This window comes from Gossypium raimondii, chromosome 4 (assembly GCF_025698545.1).
Source record: "Gossypium raimondii isolate GPD5lz chromosome 4, ASM2569854v1, whole genome shotgun sequence".
NCBI classification, from domain to species: Eukaryota; Viridiplantae; Streptophyta; class Magnoliopsida; order Malvales; family Malvaceae; genus Gossypium; species Gossypium raimondii.
Genome location: NC_068568.1, coordinates 6842964 through 6854489, shown reverse-complemented (window position 1 = coordinate 6854489; position 11526 = coordinate 6842964). Strand labels below are relative to the sequence as shown.

The window sequence follows — 11526 nt, the reverse complement described above, 5'->3', positions numbered from 1 at the left end:
TAATAAATTTCATCTTTTAATGGAAATAAAATATAAGTTTAATTAAAATAATATTTTTTCTCTTTAATGTAAGTAAATGAGCTTGTGTAATTCCTTGCATCGGATAATTAATTCCTTTGCAAAAGTTGATGTAATTCTATTAAAAATTTATTAGTATTTATTAAAGTACGTTGCAAATCGTAATATAGAGGTAATTCTATTAAAATTTATTAATAATTATTAAAATTATTGATATAGATTCAAATCATGTGATCCTATCCTATACTCATAATATCGTATTATAAATAAAAGAACTATAAAATTCTTCAAGACAAATAATAAATATACCATATAAATAAATCGTTGGGTTCAATTGTTTGAAAAAAATCAATCAAACACATAAAATTATTTTCATAAGTTTTTGTAGTTTTATGAAAAAATTGAGAATAAAAATATTAAAGAAATTAAATTTATTTAAAAAAATAAATAATTTAGTAATATGAAAATGGCAAAATCCCTATTTGTAAACCTCACTAATCAGCCTACATCCCATCCTCCGTCATCTTTATTTGTTGACCTTAGTCATCCTAAAGAAACCTCCACCACTATTTCTGTTACTCAACCATTTATAACCTTTAATAGATCTCCATGTCTAAGGTTAGAATTTTCAGCCCTCAAACTTGCCACTAACCTTATGCTACTGTAGTCTATGTACATTAACATGAGGTACATGTAACACATCACGTATAAATATTTAGTTTTTTTGTAATGCCAGTTTTTAATAATAAAAATGAATGAAATTTTTAATATGAAAGATCAAATAGCTTTTGATCTAATGTAAAAAGACTAGTTTATCTATTTTTTAAGTAAAGAAGACAAAATGCAATCTAACTCATCTAAATTACATTTTTTAACCCTAAACCCTAAACTCTAATTCTCTGACTTGTAAAACAAAGCAACTTCAACAGAGGTCCCAATAGAATTAGAAGAAGGTGAATATTAGCTCATCTAGCCGCTATAACTTATTTCAAATTACCGCTACATCATTAAGTGCAATAATACTGTTCTAGTTCACAGCTTCCTCCAATGTATAGGTGTCGATACCTAACTCTTAGACACGTGACAATAATACCTTCATGTTTTCTTTTTGGATCCATAAATAAGTACTTAATTAAAATATCTCAAACTGAGTTACGATACATAATTGCAGCAGTGGCATGGCATCAGCCAACAAAATAGAAGCTAATTCAGAGCTTCATTACAGATAAAATAAGAGTTCACAAAAGGGGAATTATCCAAGTAAGTCGATAGTTGTAAACTGCTTCCATTCCTTGCCATGGCATCAGCTTCTCTAAATATATGCTTCAGGGTCCACTGCTGGAAACAGCAGTTGCATCCATCTCTTTTTCGACTTTGAGTAATTGTTTAAGTGCCAGGTTAATACCGTCCCACAACGCCGGCCGTCCCTGCTCCCGCTCACCCCGGGTTTCCCAAGGCTGAACCTTCTGTGTTGATTTTGACGAAACCTGGCTTCAGTTTCCTCCATCGGGTGGGTATGCTGTTAGGAACATTGGTCTTAATTTCATAGGCAGCTACAGCAAAAATTTCTGCAGCTTTTTCAATCATCCTGTCAGTAATGGAACTCAGAGTACTAAGGCAAAAGTCAAAGGGCAAGGGAGTTTCCGTCTACCGGTCCATTCTTTTGCATCGATATTTGGATCAGGCCATTCACTCCAATCACTGCTCCATGCTTGTCCAAACTTTATAAAATTTGCTCACTGGTTTCTAAAATATAAGTGTAAATGTTTTTTAGGTATCAATATATAGCTACCATTTCCTTTGATGATCGCTTGTTTATTTACACCATCTACTTATACGCCAATGATATTTTAGCTATACCACCAGCAACTTGCAAAATCCGGAGTTCACATACCTAAATGAAAAAGGATTACGCCAAATTACAATGAAATTGACAATAAAATTCGCCAATTTGTTCATTAAGAATAATAAAATTGAAACCCCAAGGGTTCAGGAAACATTAGTCTCGAATGCATTTCAAAACAGAAGTAGTTTCGAATAAACGGCAGGCAGAAAGGATAAGGCTTTAGCAGCCAGCGTTTTCGAACAAAAAAAAATGTACACATCCGCCTTCTATTTCCCTTATTTAAACAAAGAAAAAAGCGGGGCCGAAGTGCTCTTTTACACTCTTGAATAACATCATTAAACATAAACAAAACCCCCAAAATAAATGAACAGTTCTGTTGCTGGCATTGCCAACACCACCTAGATTATTTTCGAAATTACTCGGCAGAAATTAAGGTATGTGGATTTGATTAGGCTGCAGATTCCTTGGCAATCTTATCTGCCTTCGCAATCACTTCCTCGATTCCTCCAACCATGTAAAACGACTGCTCGGGCAGGTCATCATACTTTCCATCCAACACACCCTGCATACAATTCAAAGATTATGAATGAAGAATGCGATCTACCGACACCTGACAATTTAATTGCCTACTCATGTATGGTAATCAGAAATTAACATTAATATGACCTATTACAATCAGGTCAACTCCACATACTTGCCACTGAATTCTCAAAAAAAGGAAGAGGGTCAGAATATCCCACATCTAAAGACAATTCACTCTCTTTATATCTATCCAAACCACAAGTCGACTTGTTACAACCTAACCCAAGAAAGTAGCATTGTCTCCTAACTCACTATATGGAGCACATTGCACTATTTTGCTCACTTTTAAGATTATTATTCATTTAACGCACACCTCACCAGAATACTAGGGCACCAGCTGAAGTATTTAAAAACTTTTAAATGCTACACCACTAATTTTAATAATAAAGGATATCAATCCATGGATCCACCTACTATTAGAAATTAATCACTTGCTCTTAGATGCCATAAACACACTATGCTATGATAGAAGCAAGCTGGGCAGAGATATAATTGTACCTGGAAGCTGGTGATGCTCTCCTTTAACTCCACATACTTGCCAGGGGCACCAGTGAACACTTCTGCCACGTGGAAAGGCTGGCTCAAGAACCTTTGGATCTTACGAGCACGTGCAACAGTTAATTTATCATCTTCACTAAGCTCGTCCATCCCCAAAATAGCAATAATATCTTGCAAGTTCTTGTAGTTTTGGAGAACCTTCTGGACACCACGAGCAGTGTTGTAGTGTTCCTCACCCAAAATATGAGGAGAGAGCATACGAGATGTAGAATCCAAAGGATCCACAGCAGGATAAATACCAAGCTCAGAGATCTGACAATAACCAGAAAAAAGGAAGCAAGTGTCATAGTCTAAAAGCACCAACCAATGAAAATGTAAAACCAGATGGATCATCTCATCAACAGCTAAAAACAAATGTGCACAATACCTGTCGGGACAACACAGTTGTGGCATCCAAGTGAGCAAAGGTTGTTGCAGGAGCTGGATCTGTCAAGTCATCAGCAGGCACATATATGGCTTGAACAGAAGTGATAGAACCTTTCTTGGTGGTGGTAATACGTTCCTGAAGACCTCCAAGATCAGTAGCCAAGGTTGGTTGGTAACCGACAGCAGATGGAATACGACCAAGCAAGGCAGACACTTCAGAGTTTGCCTGGAGGGGAAAAACACAATCCAAACCATCAGGAACACGCAACATGTACTGTTAAGTGCTTCAAAAGCTTATACAATACACCATCTTACTTGAGTAAAACGGAAAATGTTGTCAATGAAGAGAAGCACATCCTGCCCTTCAGCATCACGGAAATGTTCAGCAACAGTCAGACCAGTAAGGCCAACACGAGCACGAGCACCAGGGGGCTCATTCATTTGACCATAAACAAGAGCACACTTGCTATCAGCCTGTAATGATGACAATAAAAAATCATGGTCGTAAGGTAAAAACTACATCAACAGGGGCAAGATGAATGTATGCTTAGCATTTACCTGCTTTTCACCTAGCTTAATAACACCACTCTCAATCATTTCCCTATACAAGTCATTACCCTCTCTAGTACGTTCTCCAACACCGGCAAACACTGAGAAACCACCTATGTACCAAAGCAAGAAAAATATAAGATTAATAAACAAAGTATGAAGCAGCCACAAATATAATGTAAAACCAACCGTGAGCTTTAGCAACATTGTTGATAAGTTCCATAATAAGCACTGTCTTCCCTACACCAGCACCACCAAAAAGTCCAATCTTCCCTCCTCTTTGATATGGTGCAAGGAGATCAACAACCTGTAAAATAAAGCAAGAGAATAAAGTTTTGAACCTAAAAGTCTCATCTGGATTCAAACAACACGATATGCGAATACAAGTTCATCCTGGAACAGCATTGCATCTTTCCACACAAAGGGAAAACAAACAGCACAGCATCAAAGGCATACATAATCGCAAGCAATAAATAGTACCTTAATACCAGTGACAAGGATCTGTTGTTCAGTAGCTTGTTCGACAAAGGCTGGTGCTTCTCTGTGAATGGGCAAGAAGTGGTCGGTTTCTGTCAAGCATTAACTCAGTTAGACTTTGTCACCTCTACACTATAAAGTAAACATTTCAAAAAATTACAAAGTAGGAAAGTCTCGTACTGAGTTCGCCTTTCTCGTCAATAGGCTCTCCAATGACATTTATGATACGACCAAGAGTAGCTCTACCGACAGGCACCTAACAAGAACAAACAAACATGATTAAGAGGTTCACAACATTCAAACAAGTGTTATCACTAGACAACTTCGAAAGGTTAAAAGCCCATAAAAGAACAAAGGCTAAATGAAAAGAAGAACCAAAAGACGGAGAGGAAATTTTTAAGCTCAATAAACAAGGGAGATACGTTGTGTTCCTGATCAAAATACCCAAATAACGGGTAAGATACGTCAAAACAAGAGCCTTCATTTATTTGTTACCATTCTCAATTCAGAGGGCAACATCAGCTGTATGTAGTTGACCAACAGATGAACAAGTAATGGGTTTTAATTAGCTGCACAATCGTTTCGAAAGAAATTCCACTGAAAATGGACTAAGAAAAGAGAAACATTTTGATAATAAAATTTTCACTTATTCCAGACCAGATTCCGATAAAACATAATTCAGATCCATAAAATGAATAAGATGTTCACCTGAATTTCAATTCATATCCAAGCTTCTAGTTTCAAACACCAAACAATACCAAAACACAAGAAATCCAAAAAGATTTTCATCTCCGATAAAAAGGAAAACAATAAGAGAGAAGAGACTTTACAGTGATAGGAGATCCGGTGTTGAGAACCGGCTGCCCTCTGACGAGTCCCTCCGTTCCATCCATAGCAATGGTCCTAACCATGTTTTCACCCAAGTGCTGAGCCACTTCCAACACAAGCCGGATCGAGTGGTCCATCACTTCAAGCGCCGTCAAAATCGGAGGCAAACCTTCATCGAATCTAACATCGACGACGGCACCGATCACTTGACAGACCTGACCGATGGCTCCAGCACCAGTGAACTCATCAGTGATCTTACCTTTTCCGCCCTTCTTAGCGGGAGGAGGCTGCGATGGAGCAGAAGCGGCAGCAGCCGCAGATGTAGAGTACTCAGCATCGCGTGAGAGAAAGTAGGGGCAAGGAAAAGGGCGGCGCGTGGGGGAAGGTGACGGGAGGCGAGGGGTAGGGCTGGGAGATTTGGAGAGAGATCGGCGAGAAGTGGAGCGGAGGAGAGAGGAGAGGAGTCGACGCGAAGCCATTGGAAAGGGCTCCCGGATAGAGGCTAGGGTTTGAAGAAGAACAGCTCTTTGGAGAGTGAGATAAGCTAGTCGGCTTGATCTGTTCTAATAAACGGGGCCGAGAGACTCGAGGGCTTTTTACTGTGTCCAGTATTCTTTTCACTTTTCCGGATTTAGTTTTAACTTCCGTTTTTTTTCTTTTTCTTTTTCTTTTTTACACTATTTAGGTAAAAAATTAGGCTTAATTTATAACATCTTCGCGAGCCATTTGTCAAAGATGGTCAATAATGATGTAGTTGAATCACATGGTGATGTGTGGCATAAAAATTATATAAGCACTATCTCATCATTATTTATATCAAAATAATTTCAAAAAATAAAAAAATTATGAAATTAAAATTAAAATATATAAATATTTTAAAAATTATGAAAACCTTTTATTATATACAAATTATGATAGTAAAGGAATTTTCACAAATTTTTTGGTTAAATTATAAACAATAAAGGAAACGATTAATTATAATATTTTTTATTCAAATATATCATTTTTATAAAAATAATATATGAAAAATATTAATAGTATAAAATTAATATTTCACCGGTCCGAAATGAACGTAAGTAGCCGTCTGTATCGCTTGCTCCATTTAAGTTGTTACCGGATAGAGAATTGTATCGCAAACCAAATGTCGACCTTGCTCTAGTAGAATACGTAATAATATGGATATCTGGGAAAGAACGAACCAACAGAAGTTGTGCGGATGGTGTAGAGACCTAGGTCATACAAATGAAACATGTCCAAATCGAAATAGTTGATAATTGCTTAAATGATAATTGCTTAAATGAAACTATGTTGCATTATTTCTATTGCCTTATTCAAAAGAACTTATATTTTATTAAATAGGACAAAATATAAAAATAATTTACTATTAAAATATTCAAAACAACTTTTATTTTATTAAATGAAATAATATAAAATATTTTATACAAATATATTAAAAAATTCAATGTATGTGCCAGTTGGAATCAGTGCCACATGGGGGTGGTTGACGGTTACGCGCTGGATTCCTCCTTGGTTCAGCTTCTGGTGGGGGTTGTGGTTGTTCTGGTTGTGGGTGTTGGGAGAATGACCCACCTTGATAGAATAAAGAATGCGGAGGTATTTGTATCACCCACAACAGAGGTGTTCCATAAGGCGATGGGGATTGGTAATGAGATGAGCTCCCCGACGGATCCTCGTGCGATCCCTCCTATGACGATGGCCTATATATCGTTGGTTGAGTCGAAGTCATCAGGAAAGGAGATGCACCAGGCCATGCATTCCAACCTGGCATAGGATTGGGAAAAGGAAACATATAAGGGTTAGGATACATACAAGGGCTAGGATATGCACCTGGCATAATCTGAAGGGGTTGTGGTATGGGTGTCGTCGCTTGAGGCGTTGGGCCAGGTGATTGTGTGGGCGTTGTTGATGGGCCCGTGCCGTCATCCCTTCTCCTTAGATTTAAAGGGCCCTCGTTCCCTTTCGATACGAATTTATCGATGCCTCTGCTCTTCCGATAGTAAATATGACTTGCCATGGATCTTAAACCATGGCATGTAATCCGGCGCGCACGCTAACTCTAGAACGATAATCGGTTCGCGAGTAGGTATATGATTATACCAATTTTCCCAAATTTTGATATATTCCAGAAGAATACTGGCCAATTCGTATTCGATTACCGTAAGTCAATTTTATGCTCATCATCGAGCACCTCAGGTGCCACGGGAATTGGTTGGTGAAATCTAAATTATAGCAACATTCTATCCGTCTGGTGCATCTCAACAGTAGCATAGTTGACCAATGGGACCTTAACATGCCAAATGTTCAGATTTTGAAAGAATTCATCTGAAATTACTACCTGAATTGTCGGATCCTCGTATGGTGTCCATTGAAACTATATGAATGTGATAAAAAATTAGTTATATACATAATACTAAATGCTAAATATGAAACGACTATGTTATATATATTATTTAATACTTACATGCACTTTCGATCGTTGGTCTAATAGAAGCCATATATCTTCAAGAGCGGTAGGTATTCCAACATAACTCGCCGAATGGTTCCACCTAATTAAATAAATTTTTAGCATAAAATTATATTTTAAATCTATGTAATAATTGTAAAATCTAATATAAATTTTACCTCATTATGAGTGGGAATGTATATGGGTGGTTCACTCGATGACGTAAAAATGGAAAGCGAAACTGAGCCCATGATTGTAGTAGTGATAGACAACTTCCGATTTTGGCTTTATTTGGTGGCGTCGCCCTGGAAATCTCCCAATACAATGTTGCCAACACAGTAGACCCCCAACTAAGTTCGCCAGCTGCTCTAAAATCAACGAGTTTCAGTAGCCACCTCAGATGTACGAGGTTTCGTGACAAGTCTGACATCAGATAACCTCTAATCATCTCAAGGATGTATGCCCGAGCATATCGTATTCTTTCTACTTCAGTCGAATCATTCCCCGGCTCCAGGAATATATCTCATAACCAGCTCATCTCGATCCGACCTCCGTAAATATTATTCAGAATCGCACCTAAAAGATCATACATATGGCTCCCCAATAAGCAGATTGAATAGACTTAGTGAGTATAGACCCTTCCATCGGCAATCCCAATTGTAACTGCACGTCCTCCAAAGTGATGGCACACTCTCAGCATGGAAAATAGGATGTGCACGTCTTGGGTCTCCACCTCTCTATTAACGCGTTGATGAGTTTCGGGTCCAACTTGCACCCCCTACCTATATTGGCCACGTGCCAAAAACTCGCTTCCCTCAAGTAATTTTCTATCAACGGTGATGGAGGACCAAACATATTACAAATATAATATTGTAACACCAGATCTATAGATTGTTATCAAAAAATATAAAATTAAAATTAATTAAAATTACATAAATGAAAAAAATATTAAATAGTATTCAAAAATTAAAATTAACCCTTACCATTTTCATTTGTTCGACAGAGATATGTTTATGATCGAGATGAATTAATTCCCTGTCCATTGCTAATATGATCAAATGTTTTTGAAATTATAAAAAAATAATACTAATTTAAAAAAATAAAGGAAATAATTTAATTAAAGAGAATTTTGAGAAATTTAGGGAGAAATTTGAGAGATTTTTTGAGAAATTTGAAAGAAATGTTGTTTGAAGAAAATAGGAGGGGGTTTTATAGTTTTTTTTACCATTGGACCCCCTAACGGTCCAATTTTTAAATGACCGTTGGGAAAAAAATACGGGCTAAATCGCGTCCCTGAGGGAGCGATTTTGCCACTTCAGCAAAGTGCATCCACATCAGCGCGTTTGTGCTGACATGGCAAAATCGCTCCATCAGGGATGCGATTTGCTAAAATTTCCCCCTAAAACACTCCTAAGTGGATGCGTTTTGCATATTTCGGCCTTTTCCAATAAATAATGAAAAAATTAGCCCATTTCCGTAAATAAAGTTGAAAATGGGCCTTTATTGGTAAAATGGTCTTTAAAAAAGGTATTACTTTTCTTACTTTAGCTTTTCACACAAATTGAGGTAACTAAAAACTAAACAATTCAAGATAAAATGAAGGATATTTAACTTCTTGGACGTTTGCTTAAATTTAAAAAAAATTTATCCAAATAAGGGAAGAGTTGTTGTTTTCCCTTACTTTCCTATTCTTTCATTATTTTTAGTTGAATCTAAATATGGGATTAGCGGTTGATGGTATTTAATACCGTATCAATAGTTGTATCATTTTTGTGTTTAGTTAAATTATAATTTTAATCTCCCTGTTAGGTTGAATCTAAACTTGCTTTTTAATTTTTGTTTAGTCGAATCTAAACTCGCTTTTTGATTTTGATATGGATTTATCTATTTTTTCGTGGAATTGTAAAGGTTGTGCTAATGGAAAATTTTCGCGTATCTTTCGTAAGTATAATTTGGAGTATAAGCCAAATATTATCAATCTGTTAGAAACTAGGGTTAGTGGTGCAAAAGCATATAACATCATTGCCAAGCTAGGATTTCAGTTTTGTCATCAAGTGGAGGCTGTTGGTTTCTCATGAGGGATTTGGGTTGGTTGGAAAAACTTGGTTGAAGAGGTAATGCATAGTCATCCACAATTTATTTTGATCAGGGTGCTTGGGTGTTCTCAATAGGTTCCTATCCTTATTGCTTTTGTTTACGGCAGACTTGATAGACAAAAACGTAAAATTCTATGGTAGGGGCTAAATATTACTATTCCTTTTGGAAATGTCCCCTGGCTTGCTATTGGTGACTTTAATGCCATCTTGTATGACAGTGAGAAAAAAAGGTGGACGGGTTCGAGGTATAAGGTGTCCTCTTTTCGGGAGCTTTATGAATTTTATAACTTTACACGATTTGAGGTTTCAAGGTACATTTTATACTTGGTGTAAAGGGGGGATTTTTGATAGGTTAGACAGAGCTATTGGTAATGATGTCTGGCTTAATGAGTTTTCAGACACTTTAGTCACTCATCTCCCAATACTTAAATCAGATCACAGATCTTTTTTTCTTTTTGTGAGACTAGGACTTAGGATTCCCAAGGAGAGGCCTTTTAGATTTCTTGTTGGTTGGCTGGAGCATCCAAGATTTCATGACTATGTTAAGGAACAATGAGATTTTAATGGTAATCTGGTTAATTCCCTTTCTAATCTTTCCGTTGATATTAAGAAGTGGAATCGTATCGTTTATGGGCATTTAGGTACTCGAAAAAGACACTTGATGAACAAGCTTTCAAAGATCCAAAGGATGATGAAGAGATCTGATTCTAATGCACTCATTCAAATAGATATGGAAACTCGTGAAGAATTGGATAATGTTCTTCATCATGAGAAGCTTCTCTGGAAGTAGGAATCCATATGTGAGGGGTTAAATGTAGGGGATCGCAATACTAAATTTTTTTTATTGCCATACTCTGTAAAGAAGGAAGCAAAATCGTATCACAACTTTGAAAATAGAGAATGGTTAATGGATTTATGATGATGAAGCCCTTCAACTCAAAGCTATCAATTTCTTCCAAAAGTTATATGGCGAGCAACCTGACCATAAGTACTTTAACTCCTAGCTCTTTCCCTAACATTGATAATTGTGATATTCAATTTCTAGGAAAAGAGGTGTCTAGTGATGTGATCAAAGCTACCCTTTTTTATATGTCCCCATTGAAGGCACTATGAAGTGATGGTTTTTAGGCACTTTTCTTCTAGAAACAGTGGGATTTAATTGGTTCTGGGATTTGTGAGTGGATTAAAGTGGTTTTTTGCTGATAAGATTATTGAGCCTGAGTTGAACAACACTCTGCTAGTCCTTATTCTTAAAGTTCCTAATCCGGAGAAATTTTTTTCAATTTCGTTTGATTAGTTTGTGCTCAGTGATGTATAAATTGGTGATGAAAGTTATTGCTAATCATTTTAAATTGGTTTTTCCTAAGATCATTATACAGGAACCAACATGTTTCATTGCAGGTCGTAATATTACAGATAATATCCTGATTGCCCAGGAGGTCATCCACTCAATGAAAAGCAAGCACAAGAATAAGAATTGGATGGTGGTTAAAATTGACCTAGAAAAAACCTATGATAAAGTACGGTGGGAGTTTATTGGGGCTTCTCTTTAGACAGCATGTATCCCTGATATGCTTATTAATGTTATAATGTCTGCTATTACGAGTTTCACTATGCAGGTATTATGGAATAGAGCTTCAACATAGAAGTTTAGGTTCGCGAGACGAATTCGTCAAGGATGTTCACTTTGTCGTACCTCTTTGTTCTATGTATGAAATGGCTTGGCCATAGCTTCTATCATG

General features: G+C 36.7%; 1 protein-coding gene across 1 annotated transcript; it reads right to left on the bottom strand.

Annotated features, from left to right (window-relative positions):
* Window positions 1–2006: 2006 nt before the first annotated feature.
* On the bottom strand, window positions 2007–5786 carry LOC105779299 (ATP synthase subunit beta, mitochondrial). Its single transcript, XM_012603054.2, has 9 exons — window positions 5227–5786; window positions 4577–4652; window positions 4400–4488; window positions 4109–4226; window positions 3929–4032; window positions 3686–3844; window positions 3372–3596; window positions 2945–3256; window positions 2007–2426 (listed from the first exon to the last, which is right to left on the bottom strand). Exons 1-9 carry the CDS (start codon window positions 5701–5703, stop codon window positions 2313–2315), a joined length of 1674 nt encoding a protein of 557 aa, XP_012458508.1. The 5' UTR covers window positions 5704–5786; the 3' UTR covers window positions 2007–2312.
* Between the last annotated feature and the right edge of the window lie 5740 nt (window positions 5787–11526).